The sequence below is a fragment of the Nelumbo nucifera genome, chromosome 8 (genome assembly GCF_055504915.1).
Source record: "Nelumbo nucifera cultivar China Antique chromosome 8, China Antique-T2T, whole genome shotgun sequence".
Lineage (NCBI taxonomy): Eukaryota > Viridiplantae > Streptophyta > Magnoliopsida > Proteales > Nelumbonaceae > Nelumbo > Nelumbo nucifera.
In genome coordinates this window covers 57,013,924-57,039,880 of record NC_142656.1, presented here as the reverse complement: position 1 = coordinate 57,039,880, position 25,957 = coordinate 57,013,924, and the positions used below count along the sequence as shown (strand labels likewise).

Here is a 25,957-nt window from a genome sequence, read left to right as displayed (position 1 = left end):
AAGTTCATTTAAATTTATTTAAATTTTTATTAAATAAACTATTTTCTTTTTAAATGGTTTACTTACAGAATTATACTAATTTATCTTAATAATTTGTGTAATTATTTGTTCAAATTATAGTTTTTCATTTCCCATAGTCATTTATCTTTAATAATTTTCAATAATTTGCAATGAAAATTACATAATTTTTTCAATAATTTTCCAAAGTCTATCAAATGTAATAAATTTTCCTAAAATTTTTAAAATATTCTAATAATTTTCAATAATTATTTAATGCATTTTAAATAAACTTTCAAATACTTTATATCTTTACTTTCAAAAATGTTATTTTATGAAAATGTAGTTTTATGAAAATTTTATTACATTTGTGTAAATATGGGGATTTATTGAACTTTTTTAAATTGTTATTAAATATATATTTTTTATTTGGTAGTTTACTAACAAAATTACACTAATTTATCTTTTATTTTTCAATATAAATTAATTAATAGTTTCGTTTTCTAACATTATATATTTTGTTCCCCCATTTGTATTTGGTTATTAAATATAATAATAACAATAACTAAAATTTTATACTTTTTTATAATTGTTAAATATAATTCTCAATTTTATAGAAATTAGTTAAATAGTTTTCAATTTCTATAAAATGTTGTTAATGAGTTAATTAATAACAATATTTATTAATTTTTGGTAATTTACTAACCGTATTTATTAACTTTTGGTAATAACACTATTTAATACTCATTGAATATGGGTGGGATTAAATATTAAACGAATATTTTTAAGTAGTTGGGTGACATGGCTTAATAGGAGTGGTGGGAAGGGGAGAGGAGAGAATGTAGGGGGGATAATGGAGCAAGGAGAGGCATGGTGATGGGGCCCGTGCTTTTTTAAGCGAAAGTTAAAACAATAGAAATACATAAGAGTATATAATTGTTTTATATTTGAACTTTTTAATAAACAATCCGATCAAACTCAACCCGAGTTAGTCGGTTTTCTAGTATTTCAGATTGGCTTTGGTTTAATAAATATATATTAATATTTTATATTTTAAATTTAATTTTTTAATACGGGAAAGTAGGAAAATTCCCATATTTGTTAGTCTAAAATATTTTATATCATAGATTTAATTTTTGTAATTTATTTTTTAATAATATCATTGTAATTTATGAAATTTAAATTTAATTTTTTAAGTTTAAATCTTTTGAACAAACAAACTAAACCGAAAATAGACCCAAATCGGTACAACCCGAGTTGGTTGGTTTTCGCTAATGGTCAATTGGTTTCGAGTGACAAACTACAGACTTGACCTGATCGATTTGGTTGGCAAAACAACCTGCAACTGAATTGAACCAATCATTGAACACCTAATTTCAACTAAATTTACAGTCTAATCTCTAATAAATTACAATAGTTTAATCTCCAATAATTATTGAAAATTTATAGCAAACGTACACAATCTTTGAAAATAAGTTTATAATAAAAATATAATAGATATATAAAAAAATACAATAATTACAAAAATATAATAAATACTAAAAAAACACTAAATTAGTCAATAAATATTGTAATCTTAAATAGTAGTTTAATCTCTAATAAGTATTAATCTATAAATTATAAAAAATATATAATTAATAAAAATAAATTTCTAACAAAAATACAATAAATATGATAAGTTAAATTTCAAAAGTTAAATAATAGTTTTTTAATCTCTAATAGTTATTGATAATTTTCTATTAAATAACAAAATAAAAATACATTTAAAAATAATTATTGAAAGCATATTTATTAAAAACAATAAATAATTACTGAAAAATAAATATTAACTATAGTAAATATAAATATATAATGAATATACACTATTATTGTAAAATTATTACTAATAAATATAATTTTGTTGATAGTTATTTTCTATAACTATTAATTGATATAACTGAAATTAGTTATTTACAATATTATTTACTTATTTAAATAATATTGTTATTTAAGTTCTTAAAATATTAATTATTTATTGAATTTAGTAATCCATAAAATTATAATTGTACTATTATTACATAATTCGTTATTAATTTTGTAAAATATTAAATTATTATTAATATGAATATTATGAATTCTATTATAATTATTATTTTTTACTTTTAAGATTTTTTTTAAAATTTATTACATCATTTCGTTATTTTAACTATTTAAAATTTTGTCATGTTAAATATTTTTGTTATTTAAATATTTAAATAATATGTAAAATATTTAAAAATTTTCATTATTTGAATTTTATTTATTTTAATGTTATTACCTAATATTAAATATTTTTTATATTATTTAGCTATTTTTAACGTTTTTATTTAAGATTTTTAGTTATTGAAATATTTAAATTATGTTTTATTTTTTAATGTTAAATTCTTATTATTTGAATAACATTTAAATTGAATTGTTCATAAAATTATAATTTTTGTTGTTACTACATAATTTCATGATGAATTTTGTAAAAATATTGAATTATTAATAATATGAATATTATTAAATCTATTATTTTTTTGTGTTTTGAATAAATATTTTAAATTTAGTATATAATTTCGTTATAACATTTAAATAGTTCTGATTTTTTTTAATTGAATATTTCTTTAGATAGATGTAGATAAAAGTGGGGGAGAGGATAAATAGGAATTAGAGATAGTTTATGAGAGAATCTCTATTAAATTAGATATAGTTTAAGAGATAAATAGGAGTTAGAGATAATTTAGGAGATAAATAGGAATTAGAGACAATTTAGGAGGAAGTAGGGGAAAGTGGTGCCACATGGTTAAACATCAAGGAAAGCTTTATGGTTGTTAGAAATAGTTAGGTATATGTGATTTCTTTATTGGTTTAATGGGTAATTATGTGGAATTAAAAATAAATAAAAAATTAAAAAAAATAGAAAATTAGGAAGGGGGGTTTCCTGTAAGGAGAGCTATGCTGACATGGCAGGACCATTTTTAATATAGATAGATAGATAGTTAGATAGATAGATTTATTTATTTTTTACGAAAAATTTCACTTTGGTATCCTAAACTTTTGGGTAGTGTAAGGTTAGTACCCGAACTTTCAAATGTGTCATTACAGTACCTAAACTTTAAAAAAGTGTCAAGTTGATCCCTACTGTTAACCGACCGTTAGTTATCTATTGAGAATGTCAAAAGTACCCTTCAAAAGGACATTGTTCATTGTCTTCCACCTTGAGATTGAACCAGTTGAGGTGTTTGAAGGGTAGTTTTGACACTTTTCAGTCCCTGGGTAGAAGATAATGAATAGTGTCTTCTTTCGAATAGTAGTTTTGACATTTTTAATATATAATTAACGGTCGGTTAATGACAGGGACCAACTTGACACATTTTGAAAGTTTAGGCACTGTAGTGACATATTTAAAAGTTCAGGTACTAACTTGACACTACCCCCAAATTTTAGGGTACTAAAATGGAATTTTTCCATAGGAATTTGCATCAATGCCCCATAGAGCATTCCCCATAGGCCATCCCAACTACAAGCCATCCCAGCCAACCTTGTATTGTGAACATCTCCCTATGACACGCATAGAAGATGTTCCCAATGCTTGCTGAGATGTGCATGTGGGGCACTGTTTGTGCAACGCTAATCTAAAGTCTCAAAAGAGGGTGGCAAGAAGAGCAAAACTTACTGGATTTGTTTGAGCACTTAGTATTCTTTCCGGTGAAAAGACTACTTGATCATTCAACAACTAAGGCCTTGTTCGACAATGTCCAACGAGAGAGTTTCTATTGTTCCCAATGTTCCCGTGGAACAAAAACATGTTTCCGTTCTTTGGGAGTGACAAATTGACGTTCTCAAAGAATACGTCCTTTGGGAACGTGTGGTTACCACAATGTCCATGTCTAATAGCAAACACATGTGGGACGTTCCCTCGTGAGAGAAGGGGTGCTATTGTCATTTTGCCCAAAAATATAAACTCAAGCTCTATACAGCAGTCCTCATTCATTCGACCTCACTACCTCTGCACAACCTAGAAGAGATCTTAAATCCTGTTAAGTCAAGAACTAGATGGCTATCGGCTGAAACACATCTATAATGAGGCAACAAAAGGGGTTGCTTGAGCTAAAACAGAGAGTAGGGGTGCCAATTTGACTGGATTTGGTCCAATCCGGTCCAGTCCAATGTGAGTCCATTACAAATGGACCTAGTCCAATCCAGTCTAGTGAATATTTTGGACCAGTCCAGAAACTGTCCAATCTGTTCAAATTCATATTAGATTAGATTGGTTCCAACTCAAACTTGGTCCATTGACACCTATGTTCTTATCTTCTATCAATGGACCAGATATTGGCTCAATCCAATATAATTTCATGATGGACAGACCAGTCCAATCCAATATTTCATATTGATCCATCTAGTCCGTCCAAATTCAAAATGTCTTATTGGTCCGTCCAATCTGTTCAAATAGATTTTGATTTGGATGAAGTCCAACCCAAAACCGGTCCATTGACACCCATACCAGAGATTAGGGGTGGAAAATGGGTGGATTGGGTGTGGATTGAGTACTAACCTGCCTATATTGACCCACTAACCCATTTGTCACCCATGTTATAGGGTTAGAGTTGGTTGTGACTCACTTTGACTTTGACCCTCCCTAACCCACCCATGTGACCCTCTAATTCAAATTAAACATTTTTTTTATTTTTTTTTCTTTGACTTAATTGCATAAATACATATAGCTATACATTTCATCTAAAAAACATAAAGAGGTCAATTTTTTCAAATAAAAATAAACATCCATAAAAACAAAAAAGAAGGTAAAAAAATATATATATTTCTTGTAAAACATCAAAAATTGTAGAAAAAATATAGGAAATAATAACATGTTAAATTAAGTATGCAAGAGAAATTGTAAAAAACATAGCAATTTGCAAAAAATACAAGAAATTGTAGAAAAAGCATATGGAATAATAAATAAATAAAATTATAAAATATGGAATGTACAAAAAATATAGAAAAGTGTAGTAAAATACAATAACAAAATGCAAGAAATTACAGGACAATCCAGAAAACCACAAAAAAGTTGTAGAGAAAATACAAAATTTGCAAAAAAAGAAATTGCATAAAAACAAGAAGAATATAGAAAATGAATAAATAACCAAAAAATACAAGACAATGTAGAAATTGTAGAGAAAAGAATAAAAGTATAAAAAAGTGGGAAAGTTATAGAAAAACTAACAAAACAAAGCATGGAGACATGGTAAATGGTAAAAAATGTATATTTTATGTATTAGTAGAAATTGTAGAAAAAACATAGAAAGTTATTCGAAATTTGAATAATGTTATATTTAGAAATCATAAAAACATAAAAAAATAATAAAAATTTCAAAAGAAATTACAATTAATTTAACAACATAGAAAATATTCAAAAAATACATAGATTTTAGCCAACAAACAAGAAATTACATAAATTATAAAGATGATTAAAAAATAAAAATATGGGAAAATTCCCAATTAGTACCTTGTACTTTGGGCCTAGTGCCACTTTGATCCCCAAACTTTAAAATGCGACAACTCAGTACCCGAACTTTCAAAACATGACAATCCAGTACCTGTTGTTAACTAGTTGTTAGCGAGTCGCTAAGCATTTGAAAAAGACACAAATGCCCTTTGAGTGTCATCTAATTTTCTTTATCAATCATCCAAGCATCGACAAAAAATTAATAGTCTCAAATCCTTGTCTCTTCTATTCAAGAAAGTTGGGGTCACCAAAATGTCCACTCAAACGTGGCTTCAACTGTCTTGAATGGAAAAGGTAAAGATTTGGGACTGTTAATTTTTTGTTAACGTTTAGATAGTTGATAAAGAAAATTAAATAACACTTAAAGGACATTTATATCTTTTTAAAATTCCACTTAACGGTTGGTTAACAGCTTAGTTAATGGCAGGTACTAGATTGCCACATTTTAAAAGTTTGGGTATTGAATTGTTGCAATTTAAAGTTCGGGGACCACAAAGTGGCTTTAGATCCAAAGTACAGGGTACTAATCGGGAATTTTCCCTAAAAATATAGATTTTAACAAAAAACACAGAACTTGGAAAGGGAAGTGCTTGTTGTAAAAGCTACAGGCTTCAATGGTTGTATTGGGTAATTGTCTCTAAAAGTTGCATCCTTCAATGACTCGAGCTCAGGGACTTCATGGTATCAAGTTGATAATTTGGGGTTTTTCTTCATATCAAAAGGGAAAAGTCTTGGATGTTGATTATCATTGTGATTTGTCTCCAAAAGCAGACGTTCCTCTAGGTAAAATTGTTTATATATTTTTGAAAGAGGTGAAATCCTCAATGAGATGTTGTTGTATGAGATTCAGGCTTGAAGCTTTGTCCAATGTTGCCATGATGACAGAGCTCGCTTTAAAGGTTGATGGAGCTTTCGAAGGAGGAAAAAATCATAAGAGCATAAGTTTCCTTTTTCGTTTGAACAAGAGAAGACCAGGGGTTGAGAGTGAGAGATTCCTTTTTCTCTTTTGGTGAAGGTGAAGAAATTTGCCCTTAATAAAATTGTAGTTTATGGTGTGTAATTGGAGGTTCTTTAGGTAAAAAATTATATAAATATTTTTATTGTTATACAAATGTTTATATTTATTTATATGATTTTTAGTTAATGTGTATTGTTTTTTTTTATAAAATGCAAGTTAAATTTATGTTAACTCGACTACATAAAATTTTATTTTGGTATTTAACACAACACACTAACTCACACAGGTAAGTGATAGTAGTGGGATTTGAATCCACATATCCACTGGGACTACCTAGTTAATGTACCAATTGACCACCACTTAGTTGTTGATGTTTATTTTTCATTCTTTTTTGTAAAATTTGTTATAAATTATTAAAAAGTTGACATGTGAACAATATTTAAAGATATTTGATTATTATTACTTTTTATAATATTCTTAACATTATATTTTATAAGAGTAAATTATAAGTGTGAAAATTTAAATAGGAGTCGTGCACATCAATCTTTTTAAACTAACCCCATTTTAATGCCTCAATAAGTAACTGTAGATAATATTAGCAGGGAAGAATAAGGAGAAAAAGAAGAAGTGTAAACTAAAATCAAAAGATCGAATTTATCTTTGTGCATGTTTGGAAAATCCTTTACAGAAAATCTATTACAAGATCTGATGGTTAAAAGACAAGGTGAGCTTTTGCAAATAGATCTTGGAAGACCAAAGACTGTTCGGTTGAAATATTTTACATAGATCTCACAAAAGACCATAAAAGCTAGAAGACCGTTTGGTAATGTGAATGTCTTGTGTGTGGGCCAAACAAACATTTCATTTAACACGTGTGACCCACATACATTTTCTAAGGTGAAACCCATTGGTGGACATGTATGTGGGGCCCACGTGCATTTTACAAGGTGGGCCTAACATACCATTGGTGGCCATGCATGTGGGGTCCATGTGTCAACATGTATGTGGGGCCTATGAACATTTTACAAGGTGGACCCGACATACCATTGGTGGCCATGCTTGTGGGGTCCATGTGTGAATGTGTATGTGGGGCCCACATACATTTTACAAGGTGGGCCCCACATGCCATTGGTACACATGGATGTGGGTCCATGTGTGGACATGTATGTGGGGCCCACATACATTTTGCAAGGTGGGCCCCACATACAATTGGTAGACATGTATGTAGGGTCCATGTGTGGACATGTATGTGGTGCCCACGTACATTTTGCAAGGTGGGCCCCACATACCATTGGTGGACATGCATGTAGGGTCCATGTATGGGCAAGTATGTGGGGCCACATACATTTTACAAGGTGGGCTCCACATGCCATTGGTGGATGTGCATGTGGGTCCATGTGTGAACATGTATGTGGGGCCCACATACATTTTACAAGGTGGGTCCCACATAATACCTAATGTGAGCCCACATGTATTTCCAAGATGAGCCCCACATACCATTGGTAGGTCCCAATTACACATTCAAATAGTTTTTGTGGAAAGATAATCCATTTTCTCCCAAGCGTGTGCATCGTACCACACGTTTAAAGAAGATCGGGCGTGAAAAGATTATAAAAACTTCATTTGAAGCTTCTTGAAAAAGCCTAAATTCAAACTTCTGGTGTCTTTTATGGGTTGGAGCTTTTATTGCCAAACGGGAAAAGCCCAGAATTCAGACTTTCGAACTTCTAAACAGCACGAAGTCCGCACGAAAAGACTTGCCGAACGTGGCTTTTGTTCTTTCGTACATCAAAAGTTATTTGTAAAATTGACATCAAGAATTATAAGTTGAAATCCATCAATATTATCTTTGCTTTCTTACATCAAGATTATTCATACAAATTGAAATCAAGAAATATAATCTGAAAGCAAAACATCAAAATTATTTTCATGTAAATTGAATTCAAAACATTAAAATTAGTTTTGTTGTTCGTATAAGAAAATATCAATGACAACGTTTTTCCCATGTCTCGTGATTCTGTAAATATAAAAGAACAAGTAGACTAGTTTTGTATATAAAGTTTAACTAAATTAAAGAAATAAATAATCAATTACCTTTTCAATTACATGTCTCGAAAGATTAGCTGTAATGTAAAACGAGTTCCCGCATTGTTGAGAGTATAAGTTGTTCTTCCATGTATCGTAAGAATAACTATAGTGTAAAAGGAGTTCCTGCATTTTTAACAACTTCTTTTGTTAAGAATGCAGAAAACCTTTTTATACTATAGCTATTCTTGCAATATATGGATGAACTACTTATACTATCAACAATGCAAGAATTTTTTTATATTGCAATTATTTTTGTGATACATGGAATTGAAAAGGTAATTTATTATTTATTTCTTTAATTTAGTTACATTTTTGTATAAAAAAACTAGACAAAGTTTCATAATTCAAGACACGTTTTGGAATTGAATGCATTGAACCAATCCTCAACTAGATAAAAAAGTTATACGTGGATGCCATTAAAACTATCTCAACATATATCTATTTGACATTTTACATGGAAAGTATCTACCCTCTATCAATCTAACAAAAGGGTTATTAGTGAGAAATTTTTCCCACATCCAATCTATACTATGTATAAAAGTACGAATAGATGAGTTTGGCTTCTAGAATTTTCATTAGACTGAAATATTCCATTTCTAAGGTTTGAATCAAAGGAGGATCAATAGTAAATATGTACTTTTGTTTTCTCATTTAATGTTTATCATGAAATGACTCTTTTTTCTCATTTAATGCTTATTACAAAAAAGACACAAAACTCCATTCTTTTTGTTCATAACTGTAAAGCAAGTTGGTGGCAAAAAATGTTATTTAACATTCCTATTTAACGCTTATTAGGTAAAATATACATAAATCTCTCTTTTTGTTTAATAATTGAAAAATAAACTATGGTAATTGTTGAAACCTCCCTTGAAAATTTTGACCATTGCCCAAACCTCCCCTGAAGTTTGGTAATTGCAATCAACTCCCCTAAACTTCTTAATACAGTTGAAAGTAGACCCCCTTTGTAAAATCCTCTAATAAGAGGCATGAAAATGTCCAAAATACCCATGTAATTATTATTGAGTCTGGTTTATACATAAAAAATAATATAAATATTATGAACAACAATAAAAAAAAGAGTTTCAAGTTGCAATTTTACCTTTGAGCAATTGATATGAGGGGCAAATTTGGAAATTAAACATTTTGGTTAAAAGTAACAACATGGGTATTTTGGAATTTTTTGTGCTTTTTGTTAGAAGGTTCTAACAGAGGGTCCACTTGCATGTTGCATCTGTGTCAAAAAGTTCTTGGGAAGTGATTGCATTTACCAAACTTTAGAGGGGGGGGGGTCAACAATGATAAAAAATTTTATTGGAGGTTTTAGCAATTTATCCTTTCATTTATTTAAATTAAAAAAAACCTGAAAGTACATCTTATGTTCTCAATAGCCAATGTTGGGCCATGTTAACCACCATGAAGAGATTTCCAAATTGCAAATAGATGAGCAACTTATTCTTTAAACTATTTTCTTGTTTTTTAAAAATATTTTTAACCTATTTTCATTGGTTTAGTTCTTGATCATTAAGGTATAGATGGTTTTCTCTTCTTTATTCCCACCATATGGTGGATTAATTTTTCATTTCTATTACCTTAAAGACTACATCATTAAATGACAAGATATTTGCAAGAGCAAGTGATATTTTTATAGCAATTTATTATAAGATTTTCAGCGGTTGAGGGAGCTGAAATTGGATTTATCATATAGAAGTTAATTCGTGCAAAGGTAATGAGAATTCAAATAAAATTCTGACAAGGTAACTGATAAAAATTATTAATTTTATTAATGAACCATAATAAATAAGAACAATAAGAGTTTTATTAATGATAAATAAGAATAATTTTTATAGATGTAGAAATATAAAAAATTGCAAAAATATTTGGAAATATATTATATACTATCACCCCCACAAAAGCTTAAGTATTGAGTATAGCCCAGTTTTTTACAAAAGCTTGCTTTACACTGTTTATCATCAAAACATACTCTTTGGTCTTCGTGGCTTTATAAAATGATGAGCAAGATTTCCCATTCCTTACCAAATATGTTTATGTTTGGCCAGTGTTATTGGTGGCCCTTGGTCCAGAAATCCCAAAAGGCATGCGGGATAAAACTCCCAAATCCCAAATGGGTAACAATTCAACAAGTTTTATTCTATATAGTTCAACGCCAATTGATCATTAAAACTCTGGCAAGGTTCATTTCTTTAATCTATTTTTGTCTCATTCATGGTTCGTTTATGTTTTAAGTTAGACAAGTGAGTCACAACACCAATTAGTTGCAATGATTCTATGATAGAATTGATTTCGTCAAACATATATATTCTCGTAGAAAATGATTTCTTGCAATGTTAGTTACAAAAAGAATGGATAAATTACAAAGGCCCTCTGTACTATGGGCTCAATGAAAAAAACCCCTATACTTTTTTTTGCGACAAAGACCCCTTCAACCTTTACATTGGGACAAACACCCCCTCGACCGTTAGTGGGGGACAAACACCCCCTCCACTAAACCTTTTCTATTTTCCTTTTTTGTCATTCTCTCTTAAAACCTAAGTGGCCCAAAATCTTATTTGCACTTTGAAGCTGATAAACCCTTTGAAAACCATCTCATCTAAAATTGATGTTGCTTCTTTTAATTCCATCCTGTCACAAAGACCATCAAAAAGTATCCTGTAAGACACAACATCAGGATTTAGGAGCACATTTCTGTCTTGGTACATCTTCAAACAACTCAAACATGTTTATTTCTCGAACATTAATAAATAACAGTTTATAGCTATTAACATTCGGATTACATCCTTTCTTTGCTGTTTCATTTAGGAGAGCACAGGCTGAATCAAATTTCTCCTCATTACAAAATCCAGATATCGTAGCATTTGCAAGTAATATTATCAAGTTTGCATCCAAATCTGGTCATCTCCTCTAAAATCCCAGAAACCTCTCCTTTCTGATCAGTCCTAAAAAGTGCACTTATCAAAGTAGTATAAACTACTTAATCCAACCCTACAATCTTCTCCGACAATATCTCATCTTTTAGCTTAAAGGCTAACAAAGGCCTCTGATCAATGAAGCATAAACAAAAGTATTAGGTTTCAAACCAAAGATCCTCAGCATATCTTCTTTCAATGTAAAAGCTTCACCCAACTTCGAATTGGCACAGAGGACAAAAATCAATGTTCCAAAAGTAATTGCATTCGATTTAATGCCCTTCCTTCGCATTTCATCAAACAACTTACAAGCATCATCCAACGAGTTATTCAAACGGCAAGCATTTATCAGGATATTGTAAGCACAAGCATTGGGAGACGCATATGGATCCCATTACTATTACCAACAACTGATATTATGGGGGGAAGTCGATCATAAATTCGAATTGACAAGTTTAATATTTCTTGAACATTAATGGATGACTGTTCAAATCATTGGTTTCTGGAACATTAATGAATAATAGTTCAGATATTTGATGTTGCAACAGACACCCCAACAACTGATATTGAAGGGTTTTACCATGGTTTTCAAAACCAAATCGGATCGGATGGTCGGACCGAAAAATCGGAAACCGATAAGGTGATCGGTTCTATTTTTCCAGAAAATCAAACTTTTCCCAAAAAACATTGATTTTGGTCAGCAAAACGTCGACCCAGGTAGTTAACAGTTCAAATAGTTCGAACGGTTTTGACAGTTTTTTATTTATTTTTATTTTTTTAATTTTTTTGTTAGAAAAGGCCAACTATTCGGTTTGAACAGTTGGACCGTTCGACCTTGGAATCGGACCCCTGATCGGTTCATTCTCCGGGTTGGTTTTAAAAACTTTGAGTTTTACCATTCTTTGGCAATGAAAAGCAGAAATTCAATTGTAAGTTCAAAGAGCTTGTTCGGCCACGCGAGAGTGGCTATATATAGAAGGAGATGACATTGCAGAAAATGACCTCTTTGGGGATGAATCGAATCTTTGGGCTCATCTGAGCAAGTATTTGCTTCTTCTTGTTGAACACTTTAGCCCATCTAAGCTTCATGATGATGATATCATAAGAGAGGAGGCTGTAACGAAAGAGGCGAAGAGCTTTAGAGGATTGTTTGAGTTAGGGTTTCATCGACAAAAAACTTATGAAAGCCATATGGGGAATAAGGGGTAGAAAATGGATAGCTGTTCTAGCTGAGGGTTCCACTGAAGGTATCATCCTAGCATGGAAGGAAGATGAAATTTTAGGCTTGGATATTGACAGAGGTGAATTCTCAATCTCGGTTCTATTCATTAATATTAAAGATGGTTTTAGCTGGACCCTCATTGGTGTGCATGGTCCTAACTCTCCCTCTGATAGAGAGAGGTTTTGGGCTGACCTAGAGTCCCTGCATGAGGGGGAGGACATACCATGGTGTTTAGTGGGTGATTTCAATGTCACCAGGTTTAGTTCGAAACATTCTAATGGTAGAATCCCAATCAGAAGCATGAGAAATTTCTCTAATTTTATTGACAGACACAATCTATGTGATCTCCCTCTTACCAATGGATTATTCACTTGGTCAAACATGCAAGAAAATGCCATAAGCTGCAGACTTGACATTTTTTTGCTATCTTGGGACTAGTTGGAGAGATTCCCAAACCTGTGCCAAGAACTTCGTCCAAGATGTACCTCAGACCATTGGCCCATATTGTTGAACACCAAAAGAATCATCAAAAGAAAGACCCCATTTAGATTGGAAAAATTCTGGCTACAACACAAAGACTTCAGTAAAAAAGTTGCAACATGGCGGGAAGACTGCAAAGTAGAGGGTTGGGTTGGGTTTAGACTTCTTCAGAAATTAAAAGCTTTAAAGAAAAATCTTAAAGCTTGGGGGAGAGAAGAATTTAAAGCTGTTGAAGAAGACAAAAAAAGAATTCTTTCGGAATTAGATGACTTGGATAATAGAGAGCAAAATGGGACTCTTAATGCCTTAAACAGAAATAACTGAGTAGAATTAAGAAAGGAATGGGAACAACTAGTTAGAAGGGAAGAGATCTATTGGAGACAAAGATCAAAAGTGAGATGGTTGAAAGGAGACAATAATTCCAGATTTTTTCACACCTATTCCTCAGGAAGAAGTAGGAAGAACTTTATCTCTAAGTTCAATCTTAATCAGAGAGAAGTGGAGAATCCTGAGGAAATTTCTGAAGCTTTCCTTTCTTTCTTTAAAAACCTTTACTCCAAGGATAGTTAAAACCAATTTACATTATATAATTGGGATGGCACTACCCTATCAGCTGAAAAGAGGGATTGGTTGGAAAGAAGCTTTGAAGAGGAAGAAGTCAAGAATACTATTTTCAGCATGGACAGAGACAGAGCTCTAGGGCCGGACGGCTTCCCTATTCTTTTCTTTCAAAAGAGTTGGGAAATTGTAAAGTCAGATCTCATGGAGTTTTTTAGGTACTTCCATTCATTTGCCATTGTTAACAAGGGCCTTAACTCTACCTTTATTTGCCTCAATTTCTAGAGACCAGTGATGGAGAAATGCGAGAAGAAGCTATCGATTTGGAAAAAGTGTAATCTCTCAAAAGGGGGCAAGCTTACTCTCTTAAAGGCCTCCTTATCAAATCTACTAGTCTACTTTCTTTCTATCTTCTAGATTCCGACTAAAGTCAGAAATCTGATTAAGAAGCTTCAAAGGAACTTTCTTTGGGAAGGTGGTGGAGATAAGAGAAACCATTTAGTTAGCTGGAAACAATTTTGCAGATCAAAAGAGGAAGGCGGTTTGGGTATTGGACAGCTTAAAGAGAAAACTTCTTCTCTCCTAGGCAAATATCTCTAGAGATTTTTGAAAGAATATAATGCTCTTTGGACGACTATCATCTTAAGTAAATATGGACAAAATACAAACGGGTGGGATTGCAATCTCCATTTGAACAGGATAATGGCCACAAATCATTGGAAAGGTATATGTTCCATTCATACTTCTTTCTTTCCTTTTATAAGGCATAAAGTGGGAAATGGTTCTAAAATTAAATTTTGGAAAGATCTTTGGTGGGGGGAATCTACCTTAGAAACCTCTTTCCCTAGGCTGTTTAACCTCACCCTTGACCAAGAAGCCTCTATTTCTTCTTGCCTCCCAAACTAGACCATCGAGAATTCTTTAAACCTCCACCTCAGAAGACCACTAAGGGACTCTGAGATTTATGATTTAATAGCCTTAATAACTCTCAAAGATGCTTACATATCCCCCTCTCATTCTGACACCTGAATATGGACCCTTCACCCAAATGGTGAATTCCCTTCTAAGTCTATGTTAAGGGCTTTGATTGTAGATGATTAGCATTCCTCTTTTCCTTACAAGAAAATCTAGTGCAGTCACATCCCCTCAAGAATTTCCTTCTTTGTATGGGAAGCTTGTCTCCAGAAAGTTAATACTTGTGATTTCCTACAGAAAAAAATTTTGGGAAGACGCTCCATTTATCCTCCTGTTTGTATTTTATGTCTCAGCGAGGGTGAATCTGCAGACCACATTCTTCTTCATTGCAATTTCACTCAAAGGATATGGTCTCACTTCTTGAATATGGTAGGGTACAACTAGGCTTTTCCAGAACACATTATGGACATCTTGAATCAATAGCAAGGAACATGGCTTAGCAAAAGGGGTAAAGTCTTTTGGCAATCAGTGCCACGTGCAGTGATGTGGGGTGTTTGGGATGAAAGAAACAACCGTATCTTCGACAATAAAAGCAGAACCTTGGAGGAGTTAATCTCAGATATTACCTATCTTTGCATCCTTTGGTTGGTGAATTCAGCTCTGTTTAAAGGACTTTCAGTTAATGATCTTATCAGAGATATTCACCCCTTTCTATTTCTGCCTCATCCCCAGCAAACATCCTTGAGGCATCCCGTATCCATCAGTGAAGGTGTGATAACTCTTAATTTTGACGGTTGTGCCTTAGGTAATCCGGGCCTTGCAGGTATTGGTGGTATAGTAAGGGATGAAAGGGGCAATATTTGTTGGACTTTTAGTGGTCCAATCGGTTGGGCTAACTCCACAAAGGCTGAAGTGATGGCTACTCTCACCAGAATTAGGATAATAAAGAATTTGGGAATTTGGAATATGATCATTATAGGTGATTCAGCAAATACGATAGAATAGTTAAGAGACAAAAAATGGGGCCCTTGGAGACTGTATCACCATCTGACTAAAGCTTGGGATTCTTTGGTTAGTTTGAATGTTAATTTAGTTTGGATTCCTAGGGAACACAATCATACTGCAGATGGCCTAGCTAAATTTGGTGTGTATTTGGAGCATTTGTATAGCGACAAGCTTCCTCCTTTGTAACTTGTAGGGGTTTCCCCCTACTTTGTATATCTCCTCTTGTTCCCCCCTTTTTTCTTAATAAATTCTGGTTAAATTTTCTCAAAAAAAAAGTTGCAGAGCAAGTTTTGGGATTCTTCTCATAACGAAGGACAAAAGGGTAACTTGAACATTTAGAAAACTTTAAATAGTTAGATGACAATCTTTTTTCAAGTTAATTGACAGGATGCTAACGGAGGAGGGGTCTTTGTCTAATGGTCAAAGCTTTGGGAGGTTACAAAAAAAGTATAGGGGGTCTTTGTCACTGACCCCACAGTACAAGGGGTCTCCTTATAATTTACCCAAAAAGAATTGAACTGTGTTGATCAAAAATAGAAAAAAAAAGAATTTAATTATACATCCATTGCTCTACCACTGAACCAATGCTTCCAAAAAAAGCTGAAATTAATCACTTGGAAAGTTAATGAGTTAATTAAATTTCTATATTGTTTACTTTCGAAAATTACTTGCTTTTCATAGCTTACAGCTGAATAAGGCTAAACTAAAAAGACACACTAATTAAATCATTCAGCCATCATCAACTTGCCCTACACTTAAACTTTACATCTTTGCAATCATGATGATCTATCAATTGAACAATGAAGAAACGTTTCAACATTAGTAAGCCGGAGATAAGATAAAGATTGGCATGTTTGGTGTAGGCCCCTATAGAAACTTTAATACAAAGGCGGAGCTCTGATTTTTTATTGATGGGGACCAAAGTGTAATAAACATGGATAGGGGGACAAAAGATAAAAAACATGGGTAGGAGGGGCAAAATATATGTGAGATTTAAATGACTATTATGGGGATTTTCAAAGCATAGGGGGGCCATGGCTCCCCTCTGTCTGTCTCTCCTCCCACGGGGCGAAACCTGACTCCTAAGAGGAATCGGTACTTGTGAGGTCTCTTTGCCCCGATGGGAAGATCGACTGATATTCTAGTTAGTTCCAAGCCGATTCGGGTTCTTACCCTGATGGGGCCCTGGGTGCCGAGGTGGAATCGGCTACTGGTTTGAGTGTAGTGGAGGGAACTGGTGTTGATACTGCTAGTATAAATAGTACTGTTGGTACTGCTGGAACTGTTGGATCTGCTGCATCTGGATTTGAATAGCCCGGATGCACTGAACGAAGTCGTGAAATTGGAAATGCTCGATTCCGAGAGGAACCACGGATGGCTCAGAGAAAGTTGCGCCTACCACTAGGGGAAGTGGGGCGCTCACTTGTGTGGTGCTCGGTGGTGCGGATAGTGATGGAACTCCGGACACTGTGAGCGGAACAGTGAACTGGCCGGTGCACACCGTAGGAGCTTGGGGGAAGGTTGATTGCTGGGCTTGCTCCCCGGTGACGTTCATCTCGACACTTTTTCCGGTGTGGCTGCAGGATGCCATTGATGTTGAGATTAAGTTTGGAACTGCAAAGAGATAAGGATGACCTTTCGATCGTTTCCCCCATACTACGCCAATTGATGGTGCGCAATCTGGCTACTCCTAGTTGGAGGGCGATCCGAACTCCAAATGGGCGGTGAGCTGGACCGATCTGCAAAACAGTGGATCAGAGAACCCGGGGTAGCTAACCCGGCGAGGTTGCTCTGATGCTTAAGTCAGTATTTATACTATGAATGCGAGCTGAATGCTTGAGAGCTAGAGTGCTAGTGAGTAGAAAAATCACGCATAAGGTTGGTTCTTTATATACTGGAGTAGTCGTGGGCCTTACAAAAGAGCTCCAGGATCTCCGGGCTGTGGAGATAAGGTTGGTTCCGTTTCTGAAGGAGAGCAGTACGTTGATAAGGTTTATCGTCTACCTTCGATTCAGTCAGAACCGGGATGAGTTCTTATCGTGATCTTCTGGAAATTCGGGATCTGTTGGCTCATCGTGACCTCAAGAGATTCGGGACCTGTTGGGGAGGCCTTTGGAGTCGGTTATGCGACGTTTCGGCTCATTAGCTCCGAGCTGGAACTTCGATTCTTTAGTCCCGAACTGGATTGGGTGTCGAGGTGCCTCTACACCGAGGTGGATTTCGAGGCAAGGTGGCTGAATACCCGAACTCCGAATGTTGCGAATTGGGCTTGCCTGGCTAAGTTGTCATCCTTCGATCAGATCACCCCTACGTGTCCCCTTCTTGCTAGGTCGTGCCAAATCACCCTTCATCACTATTATTGCTTCATTGTTCGTTAGCAGTTTAAAATCAGGCCATTTTAAAGTGATTCAACAAAGATTTTTTGGACAAGTTAGAAGGGGAGTTAGAATTGAGCTTAAATCATTTTTTCTTCTTGCAGGTCATATTGCCTCTTCGATTTAATGTTTGTCAGTTTTTAAAAGTAGCATTTCGGTAAGGTTTTTAGCTATATTACAATTGTTTTATCTACCTGTTTAATGTACTTTCCTACTACTAAAGTAGAATAATACAATTGCCCGATTTGGCATCTTTTAGCCCAGAAATTGTTTTCAAGTATTTAGCTTCTCTCTTTTAATTTATTCAAATAGATAGTATTTGATGCATACACTACTGAATAAGAAGTGATAGAGGGTGGATCCATTAAAATCTCCAGGAAATATCACAATATAGTCCCATATTATATGACAAACTGAAACTCTAGATGAAAAAAATAATAAAATCCCCATAAAACCCAAAAGTAAACCCAAAACCCAAAAGCAAACACCTCAACAACCACAACAGCTAGAGGTGTAATATGGGTTGTGTCGGGTTGCATGACCCACACAGCCTGAGATCCAGAATCAGTGGTTATTGTTTAGAAATAAAAATGCTTCAATTTTTTAAATTAAATAACAAATCTATATGATAGGGAATATAAACAAAAATATTAAACTTACAACACAAAATTGGTCCATAACTTAGTAATAGTAAATCTTCTATTGCTGATTTTTTCCAAACTTTCAATTGCATATGACATTGTGGTCCCACCTTGCATTTTCGTGCCAATTGCCATTGAGACCTGGTGAGATTCACCTAAATGGTGGAAACAGTTATCTTAATTTCAATAGGTGGTGGTCATATATGGATTATAAAATTGTTTTTTTAAGCTTATTTATGGTTTAAGTTCTCATGGACCTGTTTTAACAAGTCAAGCTCAGAAAATGAGTAAAACAGTTTGGCACAAAAAATAGATATATACATATTATACCATATTGCACACACACACATATATTATTTATATGTACATAACTTTCAAGCCAATGGTTTTCTTGGCTAGAGCCCATATTGCATTATGTTTGGAACTTGGTTGAGGTCCAATCCAACCCAATGCCTAAAAGAAAAATAGTTACCCAAGTTGGGTCATAAATGATCATATATAGACTTAATATATCTGCAATATTGCAAGGTCATTAGGGTCGGGGAAAGCATATCTAAATTAATAATAAATTACTACAGATATGTTTATTAATGAAAAACTTTATAAATTAAATAATTAATATAAATTAATTATCTTAAATTAATTGTGCAACTTTTCTCAATATGAATTACCTTAATGTTCAAAGATAATTATTCACCCTATTGACCTAAAAATTCTATCTAATTAGAAAACTTGGCAAGTTTTGTATGTGTTTATCAAACTTCATGCATAAGAGTAAATTTCTCATACTAAATATAGGATCATGTCAAATGTGGGATATCAAATTTAGCAGGGTTATATGTTAAAATTTAATCTTTATTCATAAGAGTGAATTTCTTTGTTTTCAATATGAGGTCATTCATTAGAGAGCCTTCAGACATATATACAACATTCTACTTTTTTCTAGAAATAGTTTACAAAAAATGGGTACCTTCCACTTTTAAATAGAAGCTTCATTCCTCATACATCCATGTGTCTATCCACACTAAAAAAAATGAGAATAGTTAAGTACACTTTTAACACAAAATACTAACTTTAAACAAATAGCTATCATAAAAAAGTTTCTATTCCAAAATGTATGGGGTCAAATAAATCTTTATAGTTCAATTTCCTAATTCAAATAAAAGTCATTATGAAGGCTTTTAAATTATAAATTCAACTTGATTTAATTATTTAAATTAAATATAATTATTAAAAAATAGTGAATCTCAAATAAAATAATATTATTATAAAAACAAAAAAAGTAAAAAAAAAAACCAAGATGACACATTCGTGTAGCTTCCCCGTACTTAATACGGAGTCATTTGCTAGTTTGCACTTCAAAAAGGAGTGGCCCCTCATGGCTTCATAGTTGGATCAAATAAAGAGCTTTCTTAGCCGGGTCAAATAAAAGTCTTAAAATTTTATTAGTTATGCGTGTATACAATTCTATAAAGTGAGAGAGAGTTTAACCGTGATTAGAGTTTAGAAGCGATATAAATTGAATATTTACATATAAATATAATCACCCTTTATCTTAAATTTTAAAATTTTTTGTTTGGAATAAATGGGTAATGTCACATAGGCTATTATATGAGAAAACAGTGTTGGCAACAACGTATTCAACATTGGTCTATTTATCCAACGTCTAAGATGATGCCACATTATTATACCATTGGCACGGATACAGAATTTTCTCAAAAACATTGAATTTGATGTTATTCCAAGCCACACTTTTTGGATTTCTAAGATATGGTTTAGAGCAACGTTTTTCTGAAAAAATGATATCAAACAAGAGAGTGTTGTTTGAATCACTGCTTTCTATGATATGGTACCTGCATGATGTCATTTTATCAAAAAACGGTATCGATGCCATACATCACCTTAATCAACTGACGTGAGATGCATTGAAAGCAATGTAATTACTATATTCACCAACGCTGTGAGTGAGATGAAGGATTCTATCTATCAACTCCAATAGATGCTAATTTCGGTGCTTTTGAACTCTTTGGGTCTCTGGAATTAACAGACCATTTTCTTGGCATATAATTAAAGTACTTGGAAAATCCTTTGGTAGAGACTACAAATGCGAACTGCAAAGCTTTATAAAGCCTACAGAGGTAGAAGAAATTATCTTTACCGCTAAGATCATTAAGGCTGAGTTTGGAAACAGTACAAGTGCAAATATGTATGAGATAAATATATACAAAATAATACAAAATATAAAGTTTTGCACTCTAGTATTTGAATTTATACTCCTTCAAACTCAGCCTAAAAGAACATGGAGGCAAAGAGATCCATTTCGTACTTATTGAGTGTCAAATTGATCTCAGCCTCACCACGATCGTTGGGATTCTCTGCAATAAAAAATGGCTCCTAATCTGTCAATGGATACCAACTCCACCTTCTTAGGTCACCCCCATCCAAAATCTGCCTCATAAAAACCCATATGGTTTGACCCAGCAGCTAAAGTTGGGGTGAGTTCCTAAAGATCACAAGTCCGAAAGCCAGAACTCTGCACTATCGAAAACTCCCTTCTCCAACTGCTTAGTTTTCTCAATTAATTAATTAAATTAATAATAGACATGAGTCGGTCCAATGCAGATCAGATCAGGTTAGGTTAACGATTAAGCTCAAAACCTCCACCTAAGGGTGTCAATGGACCCGTTTTGGATTTGACTCCATTCAGTTAAAAATCAATTTGGATGGATTGGACAGACCAATAAAATATATTGGATTGGACCTGATCCATCCGTAACAAATTTATATTGGATTAGGTTAGATAAATCAATATCTGGTCTATTAAATATAAGATAAAAATATGTATCAATGGACCAGATTTAGGTTGAACCAATCTAAATCAAAAACAGACTGGACGGTTCAAACATTGAATTGGACCGGTCCAATTCATTGGATTAGACCTGATCTATTTATAATGGACTCACATTGAACTGGATCGGATTGGACCAAATCCAGTCCAATTGACACCCCTACCACTATCATCCTAATCCCTTCAAAGCTGTGAGAGAGAGAGAATTACATGACCATCAAACCAAATTTTATATATAAAGATAACCGCCCTTCATCTTATTCTTACTAACGAACCCGGATTTCCTGCACTTGGTATGGTGTGGGACGTGGTACACTTCCAATGAGATTCAGCCACGTCCCACTCCACATGCATTCTCAATTTACATGTGCAGATGTGTTCTAACGGTAAGGTTAGGGGTGTTAGTCTCCAATTTCCTTTTTTTGATATCTTAAAAATAAGAAAAAAGTGGAGAAAAAATAGGAAAGTTGACTGCCCAGTCGAAATAAGAAAGAGGCTAAACAAAAAAAAGAAAACTAAAGCTTTTTCAAATCCAGACGCCATTAACAACCAATTTTCAGAAAAGTGAAGTGTTTCTTCTTTGTGCAGCATTGGGAGAAGAGATTTGCTAAGAACGGTGGAGAGTGGTTAACATGCATGGTTTTTAAAACTTAATCTGCTTGAGTGAACTGTTATATGCATGGTTTTTAAAACCGATCCGGAGACCGAAACAGTCAGAGGTCTCTAATTATCGAGTACGATCGGCCCGTTTTGACAAAAAAAAAAGCTTAAAAAAATGAAAACCGATCAAAACTGTTTGTACGGTTAACTGCCCGGGTCAGCAGTTTGCTGACCAAAATCAATCGTTTTTATGGAAAATCCAGTTTTGGAAAAAACCGGAACTGGTCACCTGACTGATTCTTGGTTTTTCCGGTCCAACTGTCTGGTCCAGTCTGATTTTGAAAACCATGGTTATGACCCATTTTACCATCCATTAAATGATCGTTACAAAACATGCTTCTTCAATGCACAGTTTAAGAGCATTGGATGTTTTAACGGTGATAGTGACAGAGAGACATGCATGTAACAAACAAAGATTTCTTTGACAATTAAGAGCATGGATGCTTTGCAACATAGTTACTATTTACCAAGGTTTTCAAACCGCTGTTGACCCCGACGATCAGACTGTTTGGCTCGGGAACCGTCTAAGCAAACGGTTCTGTTTTACCCTAAACCCGATTTTTTGTCAAAAAATATTGAAAAAGCCAACCCGTTGACCTAAACGGTCGAATGATCGACCCATCGACCCCTTCAATGGTTTTGACCATTGTTTATTTTTAATTATTTTTTTATTTTATTTGTTAGAACGGGCCATTTGTTCGAATTGAACGATTAAACCGACCACCCGAAAACCAGTGGCTGGTTCCATTTCCAGGTCATTTTTTAAAACATTGCTATTGACAAATCTTTATTCCTGGGTTGAGTTTTTTTTTTTTTTTTTGTAAAAAGACTTCCAAATGATAGTAGCCATAAAGTTGTAACTATTTAATACAAAATTGATTCTAAACATGTCCATCAAATAGTTAAGAATATGGGCTGAGATTTCAACTCTCTAAACTATTTATCACACTAACATAGATTTAGTGTGGTTAAAATAATTCAAACTTAATAGCAGTGGTTCGGTGGGATTAAAGTACAGATGTATACAGAATCAATCTATAAACAGTACAGATGTACTGTTCAAACAACTGCAAATTCCTTGTTAATGCTCCCCAAAAAACCACTTTCCACCGTTCTTAGCAAATCTCTTCTCTCAATGCCACCCAAAGAAGAAACACTTTTCACTTTTCTAAAAATTGGCGTCTGGATTTAAAAAAGCTTCACTTTCCTTTTTTTGTTTAGCCTCTTTCCTATTTTGACTAGGCAGTCAATTTTCCTATTTTTTCTTCACCTTTTTCTTATTTTTAAGATATCAAAAAAAGTAATTGAAGACTAACACCCTTAACCTTACCGTTAGCCACATCTACACGTGTGAATTGGGAATGCATGTGGAGTGGGACGTGGCTGAATCTCATTGAAAGTGTACCACGTCCCACACCATACCAAGTGCAGGAAACCCGGGTTCGTTAACACGGATCAATTAAATATTCACCAACCTGAGAAGCATCATGTCTATCAACTCTAAGAACCGGTAAATTTTGTGTTTTTCAACTCTTTGAGTTTCTGAAATACAGTACGGATACAAAGGACACAAGCGAAGTTGCGTGTGCAAATTGTAAGCTTCAAAGCCTAGAGTATTTCGAGGTATTACCTCCAGCGCTAAGACCATTACAAAACATGGAAGAGAAGACATCCATTTCGTGCTTCTCGAGTGTCAAACTGATCTCAGCCCCACCGCGATCGTTGGGATTCTCTGCAATAAAAAGGAGTCCTGATCTGTCAATGGATACCAACTCCACCTTCTTAGGTCTCCCCCATCCAAAATCTGCCTCATAGAAACCTAGATGGTTTGATCCTGCAGCTCCAAACTTGGGATCAGCGCCTGCGGATAAGATGTGTGAAAGCCAGAATTCTGCACCATCAAAGATTCCCTTCTCCAGCTGCTTAGTTTTCTCCTCTATCAACTTCGCAGCCTTAGCAATTGCATCATGTTCTAGTAGATCATCTCTTTCTGCTTTCACTACCCGATTTCCGATGCAGTTACCAAAGTACGTCCAAGGAACTGAAGGATCCAGACGAGATCTGCAATCCACGTTAATCAGAAAATGAATCCTTTCGTCCCCCGACTGAACCAAACAAACCCAGACATAAGCGCAGACCACCGTGAAGGTGGACAGACGAGGTGGTTGTGATCGCTTGTCCTTCTTGTGCTGTGCCAAGATACGTTCCTTTAGTCGTGCAACGTCAGCTCTGCTCAGCTGGAATGTGGTTCGGACTGCATTGGATGCGCGTGAATAATTCGCCACCTTTGATAATCTTCTTTCTCCGGACTCGGACCGGAAAAAAATTGCTAACTGGTTCATGAATATCTTCTCGATGCCTTTTGGATCCTTAATCAGAGTCCTGTCATAGAGTGGGAGAGATTCAGTTGACAAAGATGGCTTTCCAAGCTTACAGATTGAAGCCCATGAGTTGATAAAATGGGTAAGCGTTCTGGCGTCGGCAATCGAATGGTGAAAGGAAAATCCAAAGCTTATACCAGAATTTGGGAACACAGTGATTTGTAATGCCAGAACCGGGATAGCTGATCCAGACACTGATAACTGAGGATGCAAAGAATGCGATTCCTTCGACTCTCTCGCCTGGTTGCCGGAGAAACGGTGGAAGCCACCTTCAAACTGGGCGACAGTTAACGAGACTGAGTCCCCATCCTTGTAGTGGACCATGGGGTTGGGGGATTCTTCTGGCCATGAGAGATTTCCGGCGAATGGGTAGAAGTGCAAGAGGGTGAGGGAGAGAGAGTGCTTGATGCGGGGAAGGAGGGTGTGTGTGAAGTGAGTGAGTGGATGGGGGAATTCGTAGAAGTAGAGGAATTGTTGGGGTGGGTAGGGTAACCAAATTAAGTCGAAGAAGGTGAGAGGGAGTGATGCTGGAGCGACTGAGTGAGGTGGTGGAGCGATTTTGCAGAACTCTATCACCTCCACCTGGTTGGATGGTGCCATGAGATTAGGTTAGGGATGGATGGGAAGCTGATGATCAATGAACAATTAAAAACAAATGCAAATTAAGGCACCGTCCCCCATCCCGAGTGTTAGATGAGTGATTTGGGAGTTTTTATATCAACCTATACGCTGAGGAGTGAGGAGTTCTCTGAATCTACGCTGAGTAAGCACGGCACCACCTCAGCGTGACATGTGTATTTTCTTGTATTTTCAGAATCGCTCCTTCACTTTTAACATTTTCTTAATGCTCAATTTGGAGAAAGAGTACAAATACAAATATAAAATATAAGATTTTGTACTCTATATATTTGTACTTCTTGCAAAGGGAGCCTAAACTTTTTTATTGAGATATTAAGTGTCCCAATTAAGTGTCCGTTTGGGAGGGTTTTCACGTAATGGCTTAAAGCGTTAAGCTCAAAACCTAGACCATAGGGGTGTTCGTATTAAATATCAAACCAACCAAACCAGCCCGACCCAATTTGAGTTGGTCAATTTTTCAAAACCATTGGTTGGTTTCGATTTGTATGAGAAAATAAACAAACAATTCAGTTTGGTTGAAATCAAACCGAACCGAACCGATTTTATATGTTTAATTAATTAGTCCCTACCCTATATGTTAAATGTTGATATATTTTATTTGTGTTTTGTTTGAACTTTGAAAAAAAATTGGTTATTTATGATAAAAACTAAAAAATAAAATCAATATAAATATAATACAATGGTACAATATTTAATTCAGTTTTGTATAAATTTAAATATATATTGACAAAAAAATCAGTTTTACATAAAAAACTAA

At 34.3% G+C, this 25,957-nt stretch overlaps 1 protein-coding gene and 1 pseudogene across 1 annotated transcript; both read right to left on the bottom strand.

Moving 5' to 3' along the window:
• Nucleotides 1-11,098: 11,098 nt before the first annotated feature.
• On the bottom strand, nt 11,099-11,870 carry LOC148790048 (small ribosomal subunit protein mL103 (rPPR7)-like; annotated as a pseudogene).
• Nucleotides 11,871-23,668: 11,798 nt separating this feature from the next.
• LOC104590297 (anthocyanin 5-aromatic acyltransferase-like) lies at nt 23,669-25,520 on the bottom strand. The gene has a single exon (XM_010248904.2). The coding sequence runs from the start codon at nt 25,159-25,161 to the stop codon at nt 23,782-23,784; it is 1,380 nt and encodes a 459-aa protein (XP_010247206.2). The 5' UTR covers nt 25,162-25,520; the 3' UTR covers nt 23,669-23,781.
• Nucleotides 25,521-25,957: the final 437 nt, after the last annotated feature.

Excerpts from the sequence above, each read along its gene's own strand:
- LOC104590297 (XM_010248904.2), bottom strand. The coding sequence starts at position 25,161 with ATGGCACCATCCAACCAGGTGGAGGTGATAGAGTTCTGCAAAATCGCT.